At 46.8% G+C, this 25,131-nt stretch overlaps 1 protein-coding gene across 5 annotated transcripts in view; it reads left to right on the plus strand.

Moving 5' to 3' along the window:
- The window catches only part of LOC123364156 (hexokinase-2), a 132,389-nt gene that overhangs the window by 63,056 nt on the left and 44,202 nt on the right, over nt 1-25,131 (plus strand). For 4 of the 5 annotated variants that reach the window (XM_045006014.1, XM_045006013.1, XM_045006016.1 and 1 more), the window contains one exon: nt 17,416-17,578. In XM_045006014.1, the coding sequence (XP_044861949.1) occupies nt 17,416-17,578 (163 nt within the window). Of the gene's footprint in view, nt 1-3,234; nt 3,390-17,415; nt 17,579-25,131 lie in introns of those variants that run through there. The other variant, XM_045006012.1, reaches the window with a different exon arrangement.

The raw sequence follows: 25,131 nt of genomic DNA on the forward strand, positions 1-25,131 counted from the left end.
TGCTGAGTTATTTTTATCTCTCACTGTGTTTTAATTTTGCCGTAACTACAAAGAGTTTGGTGCTTAGCAAAAGCTGGATGAGGGGGTCAATGAAATGGAGTCATGCTGAAAAGATTATATGGAATCATCTCTTGACGCAACTCTCCCTAGCTTTCAGAGGCACACGCCTAGTTCTAACTTTTGCATGATGAAATAAGGTCAGCCAAGGCCTGGTTTACCCACAAAAAAAACAAAAAGGATGGGATTTGGCTGAGGAGAGCAGGCTTCGCTGGCTGCACTGGACAATGTCCATGCTTCCTTTGAAATCCTGAATTTCACTGGGAGAAGGGTTTGAAATGGAACTTGGCTCTATACCCTCCCAGAGTAATCACTGTACGACACATCTGTTAACAGTTTGAGTTTCTTAAACCTGTTTGAAAGGACAGCTTCCACAGAAGAGCTAAGAGCAGCCATATTGGTTAAATAAGCACTGTGCACACACAAGGGTGACTGGATGTCCCAATTTTATCGGGACAGTCTCGATTTTGGGGTCTGTTTCTTATATAGTCTCCTATTACCCCCCCACCCCGTCCCGATTTTTCGCACTTGCTGTCTGGTCACACAAACACACACACACACACACCCCTCTCCAGGCATGAAGGAAAGAGGCTGCTAAAACCCGTCTGATGGTAGAATTGATACAGGCAGTGCAGACTGACTCCTGCTGAATTAACAGGAGAGAGAGGAGCATAAGACGTGTTCCCAGGAGAACTTGCAGCCCCCTGCTATCCTGTGCTGCACATGACATCCCTGTGTGTCCCTGTATTTGTGTGTGCGGGTGCTCATGCCCAGTTAGCAATTTTGTGAGTCACTCGCAGTTTTACTGTGAGACTACTATGGGCTCTGCTGTTGTCTGCCTTGTGTTGTAACAGGATGATCCTCCTGCTTTGGGGAAGGGAGCAGCTTCCTCCCTCGCCTCCCCTTGAATAACCTTGCTGGGGGCTTCCAAAACCCTAAAGCCAGCTCTGACAGACCCACTCAATAACTGACACACACGCATTCCTATGTACAGACCCTTTGACTGAGAGCTCCCTGCAGTGATTGATCCGCAGACAGATGACCCGTGCATAGACAGCCGGACAAACCAGACCCACACAGCACAAACAGCCCTGCGCTCCAACAGACCCTGCAGCCCAGACACACAGCCCTGTGCTCAGACAGGCAGACCCATCTAAGGACACATGCAATGCGGACTGACACACAGCACTGTGCTCAGACAGATAGACAGACCTATGCATATGCAGTGTTGTTGTAGCTGTATTGGTCCCAGGATATTAGAAAGACAATGGTAGGTGAGGGGTAATATCTTTTATTGGACTGAGGTTGGTAAGAGAGACAAGTTTTTGAGCTTCCACAGACCTCTTCTGATCTGGGAAATGTATATCATGCACAACTCCACACACACACACACACACACACACACACACACACACACACACACACACACACACACACACACACACACACACACACACACACACACACACTGTAGACATAGAAATCTCACACAGATACAAAATATGCACATCACACACATACAGAATATTCCTGGGAAATGTAGTCAGAGGGCAGGTCTACACTATGTACCTACTTCAGTATCATTACGTCGCTCAGGAGTGTGAACAGATTGTTTAGCATAAATAGCACATTTTTCAAGGGACCATTCGAAGTGAAGTGAACCGTTAACAGGGTGGCCAGATGTCCCAATTTTATAGGGACAGTCCTGATTTTTGGGTCTTTTTCTTATATAGGCTCCTATTACCCTCCACCCCCATCCTGATTTTTCACACTTGCTGTCTGGTCACCCTAACCGTTAACACCTCTCAATCATAAGGAGGCAGGGGGAAAGCTGGTGGTGTGGAGCGATTGGAGGGGTTAGAGATTGTTGCAATAAGCCATAAATCCAGTGTCTCTATTCAATCCATGATTTTTAGTGTCTAGCAACATTATAAATGTAAGATCCCAGGCTCGTCTTTTGAAGATGTTGTGCAGGTTTCTTGTATTTTATCAGACAGAGAAATGATAAAATACAAAAAACAGATCAATCAGGGTGGATGAGGCCCTGTTCTAGCAGCTGAGGTGTGAAAACCAAGGGAGGAGAAACTTAAGATCTTAAGATCTTAAGGTGGCCATCCTACAGCAAAAAAACTTTAGGACCAGACTTCAAAGAGAAACTGCTGAGCTCCAGTTCATCTGCAAATTTGACACCATCAGCTCAGGGCTAAACAAAGACTGTGAATGGCTTGCCAATTACAGAACCAGTTTCTCCTCCCTTGGTTTTCACACCTCAACTGCTAGAACAGGGCCTCATCCACCCTGATTGATCTAACCTCGTTATCTCTAGCTTGCTTCTTGCTTGCTTATATATACCTGCCCCAGGAAATTTCCACCACTTGCATCCGAAGAAGTGGGTATTCACCCACGAAAGCTCATGCTGCAAAACGTCTGTTAGTCTATAAGGTGCCACAGGATTCTTTGCTGCTTCTACAGAACCAGACTAACACGGCTACCCCTCTGATACTTGTATATAGTTGTCTGTAGGGTTTCTTTGTTCAAGCTGATCATGCATAGACCCATGCAGCATGGACTGACACATAGTTCTGTGTGCAGACGGACTGACCCACACCTAGATACATGCAGTACACAGACAGCGACACAGCCCTGTTTGTGCTCAGGCATGTTGGGCTAATAAAAGATACCTCCTCCCCCAAGTTGCCTCTGTAACATGCAGTGCAGACAGCCCTGTGCTCCGACAGACCCAGGCATAGCCACGTGCAGCGCGTACAGACACACGGCCCTGTGCTTAGACAGGCAGACCCATGCACAGACACATGAAGCGCACACAGATACTTCTGTGCTCAGACAGACTGACCCATGCATAGGGCCAACAAGAGGCACACATCCCTGGGCTCAGACACACCCATGCATATCCACATTCCGTGCAGACAGACAGACTGGTGCCTACACACATGCTGGGTGGATAGGCCCATGAATGGCGGGGCAATGCAGGCAGACCCACGTGCATAGCCACATTCAGCGCGAACAGACCCGTGCTGGGCGGACAAACCCCCGACTCCAGCTCGCTCAGACAGACAGACAGAGGCGCAAGACCCGCCCCACGCGGAGCACACACCCTCCCGCCCCGGCCAATGGGAGCCGGGCGGCGGGGGCGCGTCACTCCTGGGCCGGGGGAATCTCTTGAATGAGCCACATTGTTGCAGCGGAAAGTAACTAACGTGCCGGCTGATCGGCTCCGGCTCCTGGTCCCGCTCCCTGCGCGGCGGAAGATGATCGCGTCCCACCTGCTCGCCTACTTCTTCACCGAGCTCAGCCATGACCAAGGGCAGAAGGTGGGCGCGCCCCCCCCCATCGATACTTGCGTGCCGGTACCTCGGGTGGGTGGTCTGGGGGGGGGGGTGTTAGTGAGGCTCGGAGCGGGACCCGGGGCGGGCTTTGTCGATACCCGCGGGGGGAGCGGTCCGCTCTGCGGTGGGTATCGATACCGAGCCGGGGGCGAGCGAGATGTGAGGCTTGTGCCTGTCCGGTCGGAGAGAGCTCGCCGGTCCGGGGACCGGAGCGAGCGATACCCGGCTCCGGGCGGGGGGGGGCCGGTTCCGTTCTCCCCCTACCATCCCCTGGGGCGGGGGGGGGGGCTGCAGCGCTCCCCCCACCCCCGTCCGGTTGAGTTGCTGACCCGTGTTCGGCTGTGCGTCCCTCTCGCTTTATTGTGTGTGTGTGTTGGGGGGTCGAATAGTGGGAGTGGGAAGCGGGCTCCCTCCCCTGCCACCCCTCGGTACCGGGGCAGGGAGTCCGGGCGGCGGATGGACGGGGCAGCTCGGGGTCCCTCCTGGGAGGTCCCGTTCCGGGAAACTCCGTGCATGATACCTCACGTCCTGTGTCTCGCCCTGCAAACCCGGCAGGCGGGGAGGGGGGGGGGGTGCCCTAACCCCGTGGGCCGCAGCTCGGGGGGGGGCGATCTTCCCACTGCCTTGCTTTTATCGGCAGAGGCAGGGGGTCCCTGGCCCCAGGGTTTGTTTGGAGGAAGAGGAGGGTCTACCCACTGCCTTGACTTCATGTCCCTCACCCCAGCCCTGCCCCCCACCCCCCCGGGCCGTGGGGTGAAATGATTCTGGTTCGGGGGGTTCTGCCCACGGGTTAGGGGTGGGTGGAACGATGTGACCTGATCCTGGGAGGGGCCGATTCCGAAGGCGTTTCCCCCTCCCCGGGGGTTTAGTTCCCCCCTTTGGAAAGGAAGCGGCTGCAGAGTGTCTGTGGGCAGGCAATTCTGGCTCCCCTTGTCTCGCTGCCAAACGCCTGGCCCAGCAGGATGGCTGGGGGCGCCCCTGGTGCTGGGATTAATTTCCCACTCCTGCTGCTGGGTTTTACAGGAGCCGCCCATGTCCCCCTCCACCAGACCCTTTCCGTGCCTGCTAAATCTCCCTCCCCGGGGTAGGTGGGTAGGGCTGGGAAACCACGGAGCGCCTTCCCGCCAGCCAACAAAACGGTTTCTTTTAAAGCATCCCAAAGCTCCTCACTCTGTGGATTTGAGATTTTGCTTTGGCCTGTTATAAACCAAAACCTTCCTGTAGCTTGTTCCAGCCAAGGCTCTTACAACCCCCTGTGACTGGGGGTAAGTATTGTCCCTCAGTTTATAGCTGGGAGGTGAGGGACAGGTCCCATAGGAAGACTAGGCAAAGCTCAGGTGAACCCAGATTTCCTGATCCCCAAGCATAGCTTGAGCCACATGGCTGCGATTTAAAGTTTTGCTTTAGGCTCCCTGTCTATAAGAGTGAGGGTTGTTTTAGGACATGTCTGAGTGGGATGCTTAGATTTATGAGAAAACCTTCCCTGGAGGGTTCCTCCCTGGAAGCCCAAAGAGGGCTCTTCAGTGGTGCCATGTGTCAAAATCCTGCAGTTCAATGTTTTCCCTTTCCCCTCTCATTTTGCGGGGTAGGGCAGGTTAACTGGGGACACAGTGAGCATCAGCATTAGCTGGATGGTGACACAGTGTGGATATATGCCGAATGTCAGCGCTGCTGTCCGCTTTGGGTAAGAGAGCAGGGTAGGAGATGGCATAGATCACTCAGGATTTGCAAACCAAATGGCTTTTTGATTAAGTTGGGGGGGGGGGGGAAGAGAGAGAGAAGTGACTGGGAGCTTTGAATCCAATTTTAGTCCCCACCAAACCTGTGTTACATCATTAACGTGTTTTTTCTATACCAATTAGAAAACAAAAACTTTAACTCTGCCTCCGCTTTGTCTGGAAAGTGAGCGGCAAATATATCAAAATTGCTTTCTTAAAAAAAAATTAATACAAAAAACCATATGCATAACTTTAGCAAACCATGATCTCTGTCCTTGGATTGAAAATGGAAACCAACGAATTGTGTGGTCTCACTCTATTATTGTATAGGTACAATTTGCACAAGTAATTATGTATTCAGAATGTGGACATACTGAAATGTGCTAGTGTTTAGCTTATTTGAATAGTCTAAATGCATTTGTCCTGCTTTGAACAGAACCAGCTGTTGGTCTCTGAAAATTAACTGTGAGGTGATTTCACCCCCCCTCCTTTTTTTGGGAGCGGGGGTGCACTCTGGTGGTGAAACTTTATCTGAAAATGGAGTCTGAATTCTCCAGCTAGTCTGGTGAATGCCCTTAAATTAGAGCTTAGAGACAGGGACCATCTTTTTGTTACATGTATGTACACCTGGTAAAGCTCAATTCTAAGTGCTACAGTCACATGCTACTGTACACACATGCACACAGATGCTCTAGCTCATCTGAAGCTGCTGATCAGGATTTCTAAATTCCAATTAATGCTTCCTTTTTAGAGAGAGAAAAAAAATCACTTCCTCATTTTAGTACCACGGGTTCCCTTTGTAGCAACAGTGACAGAGATAAGACCCGGCTCGCCAGGGAGATCAGATGTAAAACTAAGAAACACTACCATGCCTCTGATGTCCCTGGTGGTGGCTGCATTAAATTGGAATTAAAAATACCTAGCAAAAATCAAGTTGATATGTAAAGAAATAGTTTAGGCTTCCGTCTTGTTCCATTGCATTTAGATATAATGGGGCTTGTGTAACAGTGTAATCAGCTTCTATGATGTATGTAGTGTAACAAGACACAGGAGGTAGGTAGATAGTCTTGGTGCATTAGCTCTGAGTTTGCTATGCCCTTATCAGTAAGTTAGCATAAAGTTCTTTCTTAAGGAATTTCACTTAGTTCCAAACCAGGAACTTGGTGTGCAAAGCATGGTCTGTCCCTCTGTTTCAGTAACTACTCTTGCTAGGGAGGGCAAACAAAGGTTATTGTTTGGATGTGGGAAAAAGTTGCAAGCAATAATTGGCTCTCAGAAATACTCAACAAGACAGTTCAGCTACACTGGCTGTGTTTACGTATGATGAAACAGGTTTATAGATACTTTCCCTGAATAACTGCTTCCAGACTTGGATTTCTTTCAGAATTGTTTATTAAAGAAGCTTCTGTAAAACCTCTTATTTTAAAAAAACCAAATCCTGTAGTTAATGGCCACGCTGCTTTGAACACCGAGTGTGCTGTTTCTTTGTCAAGACAGTGGATTGTGTTTGACTGTCTGTTGCAATGTGGCTACAGTGGGCCCTCGCCAATGTTACTTGGGGGCCTCTGGGCACTATAAAATCAAACAATAATAACGCATAGGTGCTCCCACTTTTCCACAGTGTGGGCTACATCGCGTCTCCTGTTTGCAATTGCATGCAAGGGAAAGTAATGTTTGGAAAGTAATAAATGTATCTCTTTGCTATTTCTAATGCATCTTAGCAGTAGAAAAAAAGGAGATCCAGGTAGGCAGCCCACAGACCACAGTTGGAGAACCGCGGGTGTAAAGCAAGAAGCAGCAATAACCTTGGCTGGCTGATTTGGTGAAATGACGCTTCATTAACTTGCATCTTCATGGAACTGACTGGGGAAGAACAGAGTATTTATATATTTAAAAAAAAAAAATCTGAGCAGGTTAGTGATCCTGTTGCTCCAACCGTGGCTGATGGAAACCATTCCTGATCACAGTCATTTTCAAGAGGTAGTGTTGTCTCTTGATTAAAGCTGGAGTCCATGAATTTGCACTCCTGGGTTCTGTTCCCAACTTACTGAGTTGCCATGACGTAGCGTAAGTAGAGCCCTACCAAATTCTCAGCCATGAAAAACGCATCACGGACCATGAAATCTGGTCTCCCCCCCTGAAATCTGGTCTCTTATGTGCTTTTACCCTATACTATACAGATGTCACAGGGGAGACCAGCGTTTCTCAAATTGGGGCTCCTGATCCAAAAAGGAGTTGCGGGGGGGGGGGGGTCACAGTGTTATTTTAGGGGTGTGTGTTGTGGTATTGCCACCCTTACTTCTGTGCTGCCTTCAGAGCTGCATGGTCAGAAAGCAGCAGCTGTTGGCCAGGTGCCCAGCTCTGAAGGCAGAGCCCCGCCAGCAGCAGCACAGAAGTAAGGGTGGCAATACCATACCATGACACCCTTACTTCTGCACTGCTGCCTTCCGAGCCGGGTGGCCGGAGAGTGGTGGCTGCTGACTGAGGGCCCAGCTCTACAGGCAGCAGCGCAGAAGTGAGGGTGGCAATACCATACCAGGCCACTCTTACTTCTGCGCTGCTGCTGGTGGCAACTCTGCCTTCAGAACTGGGCTCCTGGCCAGCAGCTGCTGCTCTCCAGCTGCCAGCTCTGAAAGCAGGGCTGCTGACAGCAGCAGCACAGAAGTAAGGGTAGAAGTACTGCAACCCCCCTACAATAAGCTTGTGGCCCCCCCCCCACAATTACAACACAAAATTTCAGATTTAAATAGCTGAAATCATGTAATTTATTATTTTTTTTTTTAAATCCCATGATCGTGAAATTGACCAAAATGGACCATGAATTTGGTAGGACCCTAAGCATAAATCACTTAACCTTCAGTTTGCCCAGTTGTAAACTGGGTTGAAGTAACTCTTGTCAAACCTCAAAGGGGTTGTGTAAACTTAATGAATGTTTGCAGAGCACTTTGAGAGCCACAGATGAAAGGTGCTTTAAAAACTCTAAGACTAATCATATTTGAATGTGTCACATGCACTGGGCCGGTGCTGCGTGTCTCGTACATTAATGTCGATAGAACCATTATGCTTTAAACTGCTGTCATTTGTGGTAGAAATAATGCTAGGAAAAGTACTAACTGCATGTGGACACTTGTGATTCAGAGCTGAAAAATTGGGCTGGTATGTTTTTTTCTTTTCCTTCTAGCTAAAGGTACTAATTAGGGATACATTTATTTAATTTTACTTTCATAATGAGGCCTCCCGTTCAGTACAACGTCTCTGTCTGTCTCTTTAAGTGAAGTCAGTTATGTGGAAGTCGTCGACTTTCCATCTTTGGCAGAATTGTAAAACTTCCACTCTCCTTTGGATACCAGTCCATTTGACTGTTTTCTGATGTGGCTGGCTCTTTCTTTCGCTTGCTTAGAGGAAGGATTTAAGTGTCTTCTTCCCCTTGTCGCTTGGAGTTGTTCTTAAATCTCAGTGTCATTGTCTCTTCCTTTTAAACTGTGACTGCGTAGTTGTGCTGGAGAAGGATGGTGGGTGGAGGTTCCCTGGAAACTGGCAACTTCCAGCCACTGGAAGAGTCCAGTAATGTCTGTGGCAGGCAAGCTTTCTCGTAATACCCAGCCAATAACCTTCACCTTTGCTCTGCAGGCAGCTCTTCTAAGGGCCTCTCTGCTCAGTGTCCCAATTGTGGTGGTTTCTGCATTGTGGGTACCTGCCTTCTCGGGACTGGATAGAGTCCCACCACACTCTGGTGGAGTGGCCTGGGGGCACAATGAGCCAGCTGGACAATAGTATTTGTGTCAAGGTAGAGGGACTTTGGTGGGGTCCTCCTGCTACCCCTGCTGTCCGTTTCGTTTTCTGGCTGGATAAGATGTAAACCTCCAGGGCTGTCGATTTAGCACTTGGTTCATTTTCTGTCTTGTTATATAGTGTTGCTTATTGGATAGAGCACTGGGCTGGGGCTCAGGATACCTGGGTTCTCTTCCCAGCTCTACTACCTGCTGGGTGACGTTGGGCAAGTCACTTCCCTTTCCTGAACCTCAGTTTCCTCTTCTCTAAAATGGGCATAATGTTATTGCTCTCTTTTGTAAAGTGCTTTGAGATCTACTGATGAAAAGCGTTAGGTATAGTTATTTTATTAATACACATTTATATTATCTTAGCACCTAATAGCACCAATCAGATCAGGGCCCCTTGGTGCTAGGTGCTGTACAAACACATAATAAAAGATGTTCCCTGTCTTTAAGAGCTCGCAATATAAAGTATATGGGGAGCGGGGAGGAGGGGAGAATGACGTAACAAAAACCAGAGGCTGTTTTATCACAGTTCATCTCTGTCTGTCCTCTCTTGTCCTGTGGCAACAGCAGTAGCTGATAGCAGCTGAATGGAAGCTTGGCTGGAATACACAGTAGCTTTTGTGCGCCAAGCCACAAGCATCAAATGCTCCCTGCGCTGGGGTGGGGGTTTTCCTGGGGGCTGCACTTAGGCTGCCGCGAACAGCAGCTGGTTTCTCGTAAAATACTTGGTGAGGGCAAGACTGAGTCTGCCAGTCCTTGCTGATGCACTGCAGCATGACTTCTCTTAGTAATCGGTTCCTTACTCCCCACACCTCGAGGCGTCCCGTTCGCACGCTGTGTCCTGTAAAATGAGACTCTTGAGGGATGGGGGTGGGGAGGAACCGTCCGTACAGGAAATTATCTGACTCACACTATAGTGTGTTGCAATAGGATCCGGGAGGAGTGTTGGGCTTTGCTTCCCTTGTAAGGTCACAGCGGGGTTTATTTCTGCAAAGTGCTGAGCTCTCCTGGTGCAGTCAGTTGGAGGTGAGGGCCGGCAGGATCTTTCAGGAAGTGCTCAGCGTTTTGCAGGTTCAGGGTCAATACTAGCAATCCACACCTACAACACAGTCATGCAGCATCTTGTGACTTGTAATTTAGTAGCTAGCAGAATTTCTTCCTTTTGTCCCTAAGATTTTAAGTGGGGGAAGGCTAGGCCAGCCCTTGATGCTCACGTATGTGATCACATTTGTCTACCTAAATTTACCAGGATGTTTGGCTATGTCTTAGCTGTGGCAACAGGCCCAAGTTGGGAAATGGTTCCTGTTCCCTGCACTTCTGCTACTTCAGAGTGTGATCTAGGGCAAGTCGCTTGCACCTCATTGTGCCTCAGTTTCCTCCTCTGTAAAATGGGCATAAAGATACCAATTTTGCAAAGCACTTTGAAAGCTACTGATGATACAAAGTGCTAGATGGGTGATGAGTATTTATTTGCTTTCTGTCCTATGCACTGTTAAACAGTTGCTGCATTCCCCACCAAAGTGATTGCATTTTAGTGGTGGGTTAGGTGATCCATCTGCCACCCTCTTAGGGATGTTTTGATAATTGCTTGTTTGTAATGTTTGTACAGTATCTTTCATCAGAGGGTCACAAAGTATTATTTTGTGCTTCAGAATTTGAAAAACTTTCATTTGTTTTAATTACATTTTTACTAATCCATAGCTGGGATGGGGAGGAAAAATGAAAACCTCCTGGTGCCACCATCCTGTGGGACTTGGGAAGAGGATCCTGATACCAAGCAGAACTCTTATGCAGCAGCAATCAGGCCTAAACCAACCCCCTGAAGGGTATTTGACACCTTGATCTGTGGCTGGCTATGGTAAATAGCTTGTCAGTGGAGCAGGCCAAACCAAAATCCCAGATTTGAACTGATCACCTGTTAAATCCAGATCCAAACTTTGCAATTTAAACACATCTCTTCTTAACACACATCGAACTTTCAGTCCACCACCACAAAAAAGGCCTTTAATGTGTTTTTTCACATTAAATTCTCTAAGTGCTTCTAAAATGCACAAGTAGATCTAAGAACTATAGAGAGAAAATACTGTAGAGCTGGGACGTTTGATTCTTGCCATGTCCGTGGAGCTGAAAAAATCAGCCAAAAAAATGAAGTGATTATTCATAGAAAAAGGCAAATGGCATTGCTCTCCTTCAGAGGGCCAGCATGCAAAAATAATTTAAGACAAGCATGTGCCCAGGTTCTTTTGCATTAAAATAAACAGCTCTGTAGTACTTCCCATGCTGCATTATCTTTGCTATGCAGGAAGTGCTTGTACTTAACAGGAAGCTACTATCATGCCATGATTTACAAAACACTCAGATGTAGTCAGATAAGCATTGCCACTTGATTGGGGAAACAAAAACAAGACAAAAGATCTACATAACCAGAGTACTGCTTCAATCCATACAAAGCCCCCCTTAATCTTTAACCATTAGGATGATTCTTCATTCCTTTTGCTCCCAGTACTCTTACTAACTCCATGGGTGTCCCTGATTCTTCAAGCACTTGTGTGTCTGAGTGATTTTACTCCTACAAGTAGCTGCATTGATGGGACCAATCTTGCAAGCACTCAAGCATGAGGTTTAACTCTTTCCACATGAAAACATTGCACTGAACTTGAACAAAACTCCCCACACGCTTAAATATTTGTAGCGTCAGGCCCTTATGGTGTACAATAAATACAGAATCAAGCCCCTTGCTAGTCTAATGTCCTCAAGAGGAGGGAGACAAGTTAGCAGGAAAAGGAGAAACCTCACACCTTGTCCACTGAGGAAGGTACATCTGTCCTGTCCTCCAAGTGGCCAACCCAAATTAGCTGAGACTTGTTCTCCAGCCATGAGCTCCCTTGTTTTGTATAAATCATTCCTCACTTCCAACCCCCCAAAAGTCCAACCATTATCTAAGGTGAAATAAGTATATATTTAAAATATTCATTTCCATTTTCTCTATAATTTGATGGAGGCTTCAGTCATAACATATTGGCAATAACACTGGACTTTGCACAGGGTTTCTATAACTCGGGGTAGGCAACCTATGGCACGTGTGCCGAAGGCGGCACGTGAGCTGATTTTCAGTGGCACTTACGCTGCCTGGGTCCTGGCCACCGGTCCGGGGGGCTCTGCATTTTAATTTAATTTTAAATGAAGCTGCTTAAACATTTTAAAAACCTTATTGACTTTACATACAACAATAGCTTAGTTATATATTATAGACTTATAGAAAGAGACCTTCTAAAAATGTTAACATGTATTACTGGCACATGAAACCTTAAATTAGAGTGAATAAATGAAGACTCGGCACAGAACTTCTGAAAGGTTGCCGACCCCTGCTATAACTAGTCCACACGCTACAGGAATGCAGCTGTGTGGACACAGACATGGGCCTGAGCTGCAGAATTTGAATGTGGATCTGAATTTAAAGTTTGGGGCTTCTCTAGATCTGGGGATGTGATTTCAGGGCCATCTCCACTTTATTCCTCCCAAAGCTACGCTGCCAACAGAGATCATATGGGATGGTAAAAGATGTGTAATCACAGTGTCTTCCCTTCTTTGGTTGAATTTCACAAATAGGGATTGCAGTTATTCATAATCATTGCTTAGGTCTCTTACAATTTCTGTCAGCTGAGCATCTCAAAAACACTTCTCGAATATGAAATATATAAGCCTCTTAACACACCTATGAAGAAAGGGCTATCTAGGGATCCCGTTACCCACGGGTGAAATGCAGCCATTTCTGGGGTGAAACAAGGCAGCTGTTCAACAGTTTAGGACAAGACGTGGACTACACCATAGTCAGTTTTTCAGTGACTTAGTTTTTAGACTTTGATTTTGTGCTTAATACAGAATACTCTTGGAGGTGTTTTTGAATAGCTGGTAGTTTGGGACTCAGTATTTTTAAATTCAAAATATAAAAGATGCTATTTCTTAAATTGCCCCCTACTCATTACATCTGCTTTAGGCTATTTACTTTTGTAAAATAGGTTTGCTTTTACAGTATCTGGATAATAGCTAATAGAATCAGGAACAGGAAATTAATCTTCTAGGTGTCTTTCCCTAGCTCATTCCAGATTGTTAGTGTCTCATTCTGCTGGAATCTTAACAATTCTTGAGGTTTGGTTCTTGAACTAAACTTCTATCCAAGTGTCTCCCCCCCCCCCCCGCTGTCTGTGCTATGAAAGTGTATAACACATGCCATCTTAAACTCAGTACTACAACTTTCTGCCACCTACCTGGTTTCAATTTCCTCAGGGAAACACCATTAACTTGTGAAATTTCCTTTTCCAGATTGACAATGATCTTGAAAAGGTAGAACACCCAAGGAGGATGTTCCTCCCCAAAGGCATTCATCTCCCACAGTCACAGTCTAATTCTCCCATCTTGCTAGATCTTACCTGTATAATTAGATGTAAATTTACTTGCAGTAAATACAGTTGGCTAATTGGAACAACATAGCAGTGTGGGGTTATATATTTAATTGCCAAATAGTTTCATTCCTGGTAGTTCCTAAATAACAGTCAATTCCCAAATAGTTTTGCACTTCAGCGTCTCATAGTGCTGTCCGAATAGCCACTAATGCTGCTTTGTCATAACTTACTTGGAGTCAAGTATCAGAGGGGTAGCCGTGTTAGTCTGACATGTATCCAACAAAGTGGGTATTCACCCATGAAAGCTCATGCTCCAATACGTCTGTTAGTCTATAAGGTGCCACAGAACTCTTTGCCGCTTTTACTTGGAGTCCAGAGTCATCACTTAGGCCCTGATTCAACAAAACACTTGCTTATAACTCTGAGCTTCATGAGAATGGTCAGTCATGGTTTCTTGGTGATGTCCCACCCGGCATAGTCCCTGAAATCACTAGGGTAAAGCACATGCTTAAGTATTTTGCTGAATTGGGGCCTCAGTACTTCAGCTGCGTGGACTATTTGGTTTCAAATTGAGGTCCCATCCAGCACACTTGGCCATTTCTCTAACCTAGCTCATGTAGTTGCTGACATATTCTTCTTCTTTTTTTAACCCCCCCCCACACACATTTAATGCTGTTCCCCAGATTGGCATAGGGATAGCATGGCTTACAGCCTTGTCTGTGTTAGCTAGAAGCCTCAAGACTGGTCTACATTGGGGGTGGGGTGGGCGGGTGGGTTGATCTAAGATACGCAACTTCAGCTACGCAAAGTCGAAATATCTTAGTTTGACTTACCTGGCCGTCCTCATGGCGGCGAGTCCACTGCTGCGGCTCTCCTGTCGACTCTGCTTACTCCTCCTGCCGAGGTGGAGTACGGGTGTCGATTCGTGGATCGATTTATTGCGTCTAGATGAGATGCGATAAATCGATCCCCGATAGATCGATTACTACCCGCCGATCCGGGGGGTAGTATAGACGTCCCCTTAGTCTAAGTGTTTAGGAGCTGATGGATCCAGGCTTTAAAGAGCTTTGTGGAATTAGAGGAAGGTCACCCCGCTCCTTGACAATGTTGATTATTTTTAATACTGTGGAATCATAAGCACATGAGGATCTTGGCGAGTACCAGACATGTAGTGAGAGAGGGTTGTGGGGATCAGCCAAGGCGCATCACCATGTAGTCACAAACCAGGCACCACAGCGTCTGCTCTTGGGCAAGCATATTACATGCTCTCTGCTCACTGTACCTTGCCATAGGCGGAGGCGGAAGAGCAAATATTATAGATCTCAGCTGGCAAGTGATTGGAAAGCACCTGGCTACCATGTGGGGAAGAGGAGATTTTTTTTCTACCAGCAGCACCATCTAGCCCTGGGGCAGCAGGAGAGAGAATGATCTGCAGTGAAGTGGGGAAAGGGAGGAAAAATAAATACTTTGGCGTGAGAAGGACAGGGTGCATCTCTGGTGAGGATGGCCTGACTGGGCTCCCCAAAACGGCCTGTGCTGATAATGGATCTTCAAGAGTTGAGGGTGTTGGGGTGCAGGCCTAGTTCTCACGATGAAAACCCCATGTGAAATCTTCCTGCGAGATGGCGTCTAGGTTGGGTTCGTTCTTGGTAGGGTGACCAGATGTCCCCATTTTATAGGGAGAGTCCTGATTTTTGGGTCTCTTTCTTATATAGGCCCCTTTTGCCCCTGTTCTGATTTTTCACACTTGCTGTCTGGTCACCCTAGTTCTTGATTAACTGCATGGCTGGCTTCTCCCAAGGAGATTACAAAAGGGCACAACTGAAGAACACCAGACGCCCACATTGCGGGGTAGTTACAGTGACTTCATTCCTCCCGCATTAAGCTCACATCTGAGAAATAATATTGTGCCCCCCTGCCCTGTGTCAAATGCATAAATTGCTAAATGCTCCTGCAGGCTTTGAAGGCTGCAGTGTTACAAACAGCCTGGCTAATCTGACTTTAAAAAGCAAGCACGCTCCCAGTTGCCCCAGCTGTGCTCTTGTTTTGACTTTCCAGCATGTCCAAACACCTTATCAGTCTAGAGATGAGATGGGCCCAGAGCCCTAGATCCTGAACTCTTGCAAAATGTGGGTTTGGGCGTGTGCTTTGTGTCTCCTGCTTTTTTCCATTCCCGAGTGGGAGGAGGGGCAGATAACTAAAGGCTATTACCGTAGCATTGATATGTGGGCTGTGTCGGAACTAATTTCCTGTGAGTGAAAGTACATAGCTGGGTAAGGAGAGGTAAATATTTGGCTTCCCCGCTGTATGGTATTTAAAGGCCCCATAAAGGAATCTTGTCTAGCTTGCTCTGAGAAACCCTTTCAGATGTCACTATTTGCATTTTCACATCTGTCTGTCAGCTTGTCTTCGGCTGGCCTCTTTTTGTGACTTTATTCAGCACACAAGAATTTTTAGGAATTAGGAAGTAAGAATATCCTGGCTGGATAGCAAAGATATGTTTGCTATTCAAGGGACAGATCCCAAGGGGGTGTGAATTGGTGTAGAGCCACTGACTTGAATGGAACTAAGCTGACTTACACCAGCTGAGGATCTGGCCCCCAAATGCATGAGCAACTAGGAAGCAGTGTGGCCGAAAACGCACAAGGAATTTAAAAAAAGCAGCTCTTAAAATTATACTTATTTTGCTCACCCTAGTGGTCGTATGGCCATGTCCATGAATGAGGTCACTTCTCAGCCAGCTGGATGTTGCTGGCCTATGGAATGCCAACTGTCTTTTTCAATCCAGCACTTTTAAAAGCCTTCCACTTAATTTCTGGTGAAGCATGCTCTTTGCCTTATGTGAGGAGAGTGGGTGGAATTTTCCTCTGACTTCCCCGACACTTGAACCTGCCTTTTTTAATGTGTTTGAACCAACTAATTAAACTGGAGGGATGTTTTCAGTCAGGGCTGGCTGTCTCCATCTTAGGGTCAGGGAAAAGACCGGGTTTAGGTGTGGAACTCTGACTGTTTGAATAATAAAGGAAGCCCTGATTGGAAAAGTCTGACCCTAACTTTGCCATGGTGTTCCCGGCGGCAGGGAGAGGCCAGCAGCTTACCCTGCCCTTGTGATATAAAATTGACACCCCTAGAGACTGACAGGCTGGCTAGTTTGAGGCCTTAAGGAGGAGAGTCTTGGGGTACGTCCAGACTTGTATCAGTGGGTAGCGATTGATTTATCGGGGATCAATATATCGCGTCTCGTCTACACACGATATATCGATCTCCGAACGCACTCCCGTCAACTCCGGAACTCCACCAGAGCGAGTGGCGGTAACGGAGTCGATGGGGGAGCCGTGGCCGTCGATCCCGCGCCGTGAGGATGGGAGGTAAGTCGAAATAAGATACGTCGACTTCAGCTACAGTATTCCCGTAGCTGAAGTTGCATATCTTACATCGACCCCCGCCCCCCAAAGTGTAGACCAGGCCTTGGTAGCTAAGGCATTGGATGGCCTTTGAGGATCTTGAATTCAGTTCCTGCTTCTGCCTCAATTTCTCTGCATGGCCACAGACGAGTAACATATAGCCTGATTTTTTAGAGGCGCTGAGCACCAGAAGCTTCCATTAATGTTTGGTGAGAGTGATGGGTGCTTGGCAACTCTGAAGAGCAGACCATGCAGCTGAATGCCTCAGTTTCCTGCTCTATACAATGGGGATAATCCTGACTGGCCTGGGGGTTGTGAGGCTTGCTTCCTTAATGTGAAAAGTGCTGCAACGCTAAGAAGGAAGGCATGTGGGAAGCACAAAGTATTATCTGTAGTGATTCAGTTCAGCAGATGAGTGTTAGTTGTGATATGAGCTGAGGCGTTGGCTTGATTTGGTCCTTTTCAAACAGCGTTCTACGTCTGTTTGGAAATGTACCACACTAGTGGCTGGTCCGTAGAGAGGACAATAGCCTACTATTGCCAAAAGAGTTACTCCTTTTGCTCCCTTGAGAAAGGTCTGTGTGCCCTGGTGCTGAGGGTCTCTGGTTCAATCCCACCGATGACCTATGGTTGGGTAATGTTCTCAGGGTCCAACCACAATGCCTGACCCCCCCCATGCTGACCCACTGGCTTTCCTATACTTTCAGATTGACAAATACCTGTATCACATGCGGCTCTCTGATGAAACGCTCCAGGAGGTGTCTGAGCGCTTCCGAAAGGAGATGGAGAAGGGTCTCGGAGCAGACACCAACCCCACAGCGTCGGTGAAAATGTTGCCCTCGTTTGTGAGATCCACCCCAGACGGAACAGGTAAAGTGCTGCAAGGAATCGCTTGTTCCGTGTACAACGTGGGTGGGAGTGCTGGTGGAGGAATGAGCTCTTCTGTTCCTTATTTGTTCCTCTATACACCCTTTTCCCGATTGTTTTGTCATCCTGTTGTGTTTGAATTGGGGAATGAAGGGCTCAGTTCTCCTTCAACTTGCCCTGGTGGTGTAATTCTCTTGACTTGAAGAGAGTTGCTTCTAACTCACACTGGGGTCGCAAGTCAAGAATGCCACTTCTTGCAGGACAGAAACAGTCCTGGGTAGAACACAAGGGGCCGGTAGTGCCAGCAGGCTAACTGACCTCTGAGTGACAATGGGAGACCTTATTTCCCTGTAATACACACGCACAGTTGAGCCTTTTAACTGAACGCTTCCTGCCAGCCACTATCATAGAATCTCAGGGTTGGAAGGGACCTCAGGAGATCATCTAGTCCAACCCTCTGCTCAAAGCAGGACCAATCCCCAGACAGATTTTTACCCCAGTTCCCTAAATGGCCCCCACAAGGATTAAACTCACAACCCTGGGTTTAGCAGGCCAATGCTCAAACCACTGAGCTATCCCTCCCCAAAAAAGACAGATTTCTAAGATCTTGGTGAATAGTTCATCACTATCCTAGCATAGGAGTGCCCAGAAAGTGGTCAGATATTACAATGATGGGTGCTGATATAAGAACCTAGATAGATGCAACAAACTTCCTCCCATGGCTAACAGCTTTGTTCTCCCAGGTCTGCTAGCCGTGGCAGCTTATTATTCCCTCCGATTGTTGTGATCTCTGTGCGATCACCAGATTACCTTTAAAACTGATTTGCTGATGCAACATCTGTCTAAAGCATTCAGGACCAGGAATAAATAAATCAGATGGGGTTGAGGTCCTGAGAGATGTCAGAAAATGTGCTGCTCACCGCCTGGCAAGGAAAGTTACAGCATTTGAGAGTGAGGTGCAAACTAGAGTCTTTTGGCTAGGAGACTTGGCATTGGATCCTTGCATGCTGGGACAGGACCTGGATGTCTTTCAGCAACGTTCCAAATGACCCTTACTTATGCCGGAGTTACCGAGATTCCAGGTTCTGCTGTGCACTTAGTGGTTCGCAGATACCAGACAGATTGAAGGACAACGGCTGGGATCCTGGGCGAAGACTGTTCACCCCAACTCCAGGCTGGTCACTACACAGAGGAAAAACCACCTAGCAAGCATTGTCAATGCTTGATGCAAGGCCTGATTCTTAATTTGACTACATCAGTTTGATGTCAGTGTAGATGCAATAGATTTATCCTGGTTTGAAATTGGTTTAATAGGAGAACTAGGCCCATGACCACCTTTAAAAATAAGAATAATACCAAGCTGTTACTCAGCACTTTTCATCAGTAGATCTCAAAGCGCTTTACAAAGGAGGTCAGTATCATTATTCCCATTTTACAGATGGGGGGGGGGGGGAAATGGCTTGCCTAAGGTCACCCAGCAGTCTAGTGGGAAAGTCAGGAGCAGAACCAGATATCCTGAGTCCCAATCCAGAGCTCTGTCCACTAGGATACACTGCCTCCGTTTGCAGGATCGGTCCCCTAAACTATAAAGTACTGAGGGCCTTCTACTTTTGAAAGCCTGTGCGGTGTAGAAAGCGCTCAGCACCCTGCAGGATCTGGCCATAGCTTTGTGCCATAATTGTTCAGATAAAAATCAAAGGCATTTCTCATCTGATTAATCTTTGATACAAACACAAGGAAACTGTGCAGATCAAAAGATAAGGTACAGGGAGCATATTGCTGTTAGACTCAAAGTTCGCCAGGGCAGGGCAGGGGGACTGGGTCTTACAGGTGCATGGCTGGTCTTTGATCTTGGTTGTGGCCGTTGCATGCTAACCGACAATAATAGTGACAGCAGTGCTGATGAGCAGAGCATGTTTGTTGGTAAATATCAGAGGGGTAGTCCTGTTAGTCTGTATCCACAAAAACAATGAGGAGTTCGGTGGCACCGGACTCTTCATTGTTTTTGTTAGTAAAGTTTCTAGATAAATGACTGTAGGGAAACCAGGTGTAGGATTTGATTGTTCCTTTTAGAGAGAACGCTGGCTTCTCTAATAAATGGCTATTAGCTAGGATGGGTAAGAATGGTGTCCCTAGCCTCTTCGTCAGAGGATGGAGATGGATGGCAGGAGAGAGATCACTTGATCATTGCCTGTTAGGTTCACTCCCTCTGGGGCACCTGGCATTGGCCACTGTCGGTAGACAGATACTGGGCTAGATGGACCTTTGGTCTGACCCGGTACGGCCGTTCTTATGTTATGTTCTTAGGCTTAGGTTAGGGAGAAAAGAAGGATTTCTGGTTTAAAGTCAATTACATGCAGAGGGTGACATGGAATGGATACATGAGAAGGAAATTTGGCAGTGGTTTCCCACAGTTGCTCACATCCCTCCAGCAGAGCTGAACATAGGGGAGTCCTAAGGTAGCCAGGTGGCTGGGATGTTAAGTAACCCTGTTGATTAGACAGACTCTGTGCAGTACAGGAGACGTGATGGCTGAGACGCTGGCAGCAGCTGGTGTCTGAGTGACACTGGTTCTCCCAACATTGCTGCTCTGGGGGAGCTGAACCAGCGTCAGCTGTGCAGGCAAAGGGGTGGGGAATGGGTCTGCGACTGCTGAAACAGGAGATCAGCCGGGTGAGCTAGGAGTATGTAAAGGATATGGAAGACGATGTGGCAAATTCCCTCTGACTTCACTGGACCTGTATTTGCGTTTGTCCCGAAGTGGCTCTTTGGCCCAAAGAGCGTGGTGACCTCACTGGCACCACTATAAAGACTTTGTATAGAAATGACCAACATGGGACCAGGTGGCCAGCATCCAGGAGAGGGAAAGGGAGGAGGAACTGAGCCACAGAAGAAGGCATCCATCTCCATTTCTCCTCCCATCTTCAGCTGCTCTGCTGTTGCTTTGGGCCCCCCCCCCCCACCACCGCTGCTTCTGTTTGTGGTCTTGTCTACACTACAGCAGCGTAGCTATACTGCTGTAATGTCCTAGCATGTATGGAAGGGCTTGTTCCATCGCTGCGGCTCATCCACCTTTCTGAGCACTGTCGCAGGCATCTGGCAAGACCAGCTGAGTCCTGGAGTGTCTACGTCTTTGGTTTACAGTCTCCTGAGAACAGCTCCTGTGACTTTGGTGTCACTGACACCGAGTCCTCATAGGGTGTGTCTGCAGTAGTGAGTCTCAGAGCCCAGGTCAACAGAATTCACGGGGCTGGCGCCACAGCACTCAGAATGGCAGTGCAGACACTGTGGCTTGGGCTGTGAAGTTCACACTCATCCCCGGGCTTCAGAGCCCGAGCTCCAGCCTGAGCCCAAATGTCTACGTAGCTGTTTTTAGTGCCGTAGCCCAAGCCCCGCGAGCCTGTAGACCCGAGCTCTGAGATTTGCTGCTGTGGGTTTCTGCTAGCCATGTCAACGTACTCGTATGGACCCTATGCCAAATCCCATCTGGAGCTGGTCTCTGGTTTCACTAGCCTTCCTAGTAACTGCAGCGTCAAAGGAATCTTGGTGCTTTCCTGGAGCTGCTGCATCTTCTGCTTTTTAAACAGTAAAGCTCTAAACTTTACCCTGGGTGCTATGTAACGTTTCATCCAATGATGCATAGTGACTTGCCTATCTATTGCTTCTCCCGTGCCTTTGGGCAAAGAGTCAGCAGAGGGATTTCTCTCAGGGGAACTATATCTTTTGCAGGGAGAGGAGTTGTCTGATTGTACAGGTTCTTCCATCTCTTAACTGCTCAGCAGGGGTGAATATTATTTTTTTGGTTACATTCAGTTTGTTCCTGTGGTTGAGATCCCGTAGTCTACAAAGGAGCTGAGATTTTGGCAGCCTGAACATCTTAGAGCCTGAGTATCTTAGAGCTCCTCTCAATCCGTTGGCTCCAGGGAATTACTCCAGTTAACGTCAGCCTAAGTGAGAGCAGAATCTGGCCCTTGATGTCAGCTTAGAGCTGCAGCTGTGCATGTCCAAACCGAGAGCCCGGTTCAAACCGATCACTAATATCGAGTTGTCGAATTGTTGTCACTAAGGGACAAATCCCATCATAAACTTCTTAACAAACCGTCCCCACTCCATTTGCTCTTTTTCCTTGGTGATCGATGCTCACAGGTTCTGTCCTGTTTAAATATTAATCTGGGTGGGGTGGGGTGGGGATATATTTCCAGCATAGGTTCTGCTCTGGGTCTTGTGGTTAAGGCTCTCGCCTAGGGTTCATGAAAGCTGGGCTCAGCTCTTTGTTCTGAGGACATGGGCTAGTCCGTTGGCATTTCTGAGCCATGCTTCCCCTGTAAAATGGGGATACCTCCCTCCCTTACAGGGGTGATGTGAAGATGGGATGTTGAATGTGCGATGCTCAGATACTACAGTGATTGGGGCGGTATAAGCGTCTAGATGGAATTGTTTGGTTGTCTAATACTTAACATGAGTGCCCCTTCCATGCTTTAGAAGCAATTGTAATCCACTCAGTCTTGCTCGGAAGCAGCCAGATGTTACAAATTTCAGGCCCTATGGGAGTTGATGGTGCTCATTGCACAGCACCTCTTCAGGATGAGTTGAGGGCTGTTAGTATCTTGCAGGATCAGGTTCCCAAATACATTGGCACCTACTTAAGTGAGATGCTGTTAGACAGTGAAAAAGAGCTCAATTCTCAGTTTGTTACAACATATTGTAATGGGTAGCAGGGTCTCCGGACTCTTAGCTTAGAGGGAATTGGTGTTAGAGCTAAAGGAGGCTTCCCCTGGAGACAAAGACCAATAGTAGTTCTTTTATATAGCATTCTCCATCTGTAGATCTCAAAGCGTGTTACAAAGGCAAGGAAGCATCATTAACCCCACTTCACAGATAAGGAAACTGAGGCATAAGAGGTAGGCAATGGCAGATCCTGAACTAGAGCCCCTGTATCCTGACTCTCAGTCCAACACCCTATTCACTAGGCTGCGATCTCCCCATATGTCATATAGCAAAGATGAGGCGACTGACCTTGTAATCTGAGCTCTGTGTTTCTCTCATTGTTCAAGGTGGATCTTTCTTAAAGGAAATCCTTACTGCTCCTTTTGGTCACCGGGCACTCTTGCCACCTATTTTTTGCTCTGAATACCATATGCTGCTATATGGGGCTTTTGAACAAGCAGCTGTTCTCTGTACCCAGAAGGAGAATGTTATAAGCAGGCTTCTGCCACTCACACTGCCTGATTGCCACATGAGGGGTTAATGGAGACAATGGTAACAACATGCTGCAATAGAGAAAAGGAATCTAAGGCAAATCTAGTGACACATTTTATTGGAAAGTGATCTAAATGTGTCTCTGCTTTGTGCAATAGACATTGGGTTTCCCCCCCAGCACTTGAAAGTGTGGGTGGCATTTGTCCATTTCCTTCTTCCCCATCTCTCTGTTTGCTGGCCTGAAATAGAGGAAGTATTAGTCAGGAGGGTGCAGTGTTACAGTTGCATAACCATTTTATGCCACACCTTCTTTACTAAGTGAAATGGCTCTTGGAAGCTATGAACACGCAGCTTGCTCTCAGCAATGCTGAATCTCTTCTGTTCTCACTAGTTTAACTCCACTGACTTCAATAGAAAAAAAACAGGAGTACTTGTGGCACCTTAAAGACTAACAAATTTATTTAAGCATGAGCTTTCGTGAGCTACAGCTCACTTCTTCGGATGCATCCGAAGAAGTGAGCTGTAGCTCACGAAAGCTCATGCTTAAATAAATTTGTTAGTCTTTAAGGTGCCACAAGTACTCCTGTTTTTTTGCGGATACAGACTAACACGGCTGCTACTCTGAAACATGACTTCAATAGAGTTTCTCCTGATTTGCACTGCAGAGTAAGCGAGAGGAGACCCAATCCCTGTGTCCTCTTGCTTAGGCCCTGAGCAAACACAAGTCCTGCTGGAAAGAATGGTATGTTTAGTTACCAGGTTTCAATCTCTAGAGGCTCCATTTGTTTTCTCAATAGCGTAGGCAGTTCATGTCCCTTGCCAGCTGATTGTTTTACTTCCCCTTGAAATCTGTGGCAGCCAGGTTACTGGAATATTTTGCTCCTTTGCTTTGCCCTATGGGATGGAATCCTGAAATGTCACTTTCATTCTGAAGATGTAATTTCTTCTTAATGTTACATCCTTCCCCATGTTACCGTAGACAGATACGCCATTGCATATACACATCAGTGTAATACCCACATAGGAGTTAGACTAACACAATATGCAATGGAATGCCTGAATCCCCAAGTAGATCAGTGTACTTAGAATGGGATTTGGAAAGAAACCTAAGGGAGTTAGATACTTACATCTCACTGAAATTCAGGGAACTTGAGGTACTTTGAGGCCTGATTTTTTTTTTTTCTTCCCCCTAGTGCTCAGCACGCATAACTGAAGTAAATGGGAGAACTGTGTGATTGCCCCACCTGGAAAAGCCAGGTCATAACACATGTGGGTTTGAAGGACTTTAAATATATTATACTGTAGTTTATAGAGAATGTCCGATCTGCATGAAACTTCAGCTCTGGTATTGTATTATACTCAGTACTGATAGAACTGAACAAAATAGTTCCCATCTGATGATAGGTTTTTATTTTAATTGTCAGATTAAACTGCTTAAACTTACTGGGCCTGATTCTGAACTGACTGTTTACCCTGGGGTTATGCCATATGTTTACACTGTTACAAAAGCAATATTATGCTACTCCTATAACCTAATTTGGCACAGGTGTATTGAAGTTTAGAATGCTTATCCTTTTTTTCAGCCAGGGTTCTTTTGCTAGAATGATCTAAACTTTATGGAATAATCGCAGCAATATGTTTAGTTGGTGGATCCACAACAATGAGATTGTAACAGGCACAGAAAAGTCATTGAAAAAGCTGTGTTGTGGTGTGTCTCCACCCACCCCCTTTGTTTCCATGTTGGACAAAGTCTGGAGCGGCTCCAATTTTTCCTCTTTTTTTTTTTTTTTTTAAGCTGACTAGATTGAATATTCCAGATCACTTCAACAAACCTGTGTGTGAGACAGTGGAGTCTTAGTCTGCTCAGTCATGGAATTCTAAAGTTCTGTACAAGGGGTGCGGTAGGGAGAATGGAGTGAAAACAAATTTAAAAGTAAATTTTAAAGCTAAGCAAAAACATCCATTTCCCGAGCTGCTATCCCAGCACCTGTTTACTCAGATCAGGTCGAGGATGGTGTAAGCGACAGGATTTCCGTCCCCCTTTTTGTTCAGGGCTTCAGTTTTATTTTTTCAAGCTAACACATGCATGGGTAATATCATGTAAGCTCTTTGGGGCAGGGACTTTCTCTCGCTATGGGTATGTCTATGCTGCAGTTGGAGGTGTGATTGTATCACATGTAGGTATACTCTCACTTTTTAATCTAGCTAACTGTGGCCTTGGTGGTCTGCACCTAAAACTTAAGTTGTCCTAGCTATGTTGCTCAGGGCTGTGAAAAATTTCACGCCTCAATCACTGTCATTCGGTTGACTTAACCCCCCGCAGTGTAGATGCAGCTAGGTCGACAGAAGGAAGGTAG

Source organism: Mauremys mutica, chromosome 2 (assembly GCF_020497125.1).
Source record: "Mauremys mutica isolate MM-2020 ecotype Southern chromosome 2, ASM2049712v1, whole genome shotgun sequence".
Lineage (NCBI taxonomy): Eukaryota > Metazoa > Chordata > Testudines > Geoemydidae > Mauremys > Mauremys mutica.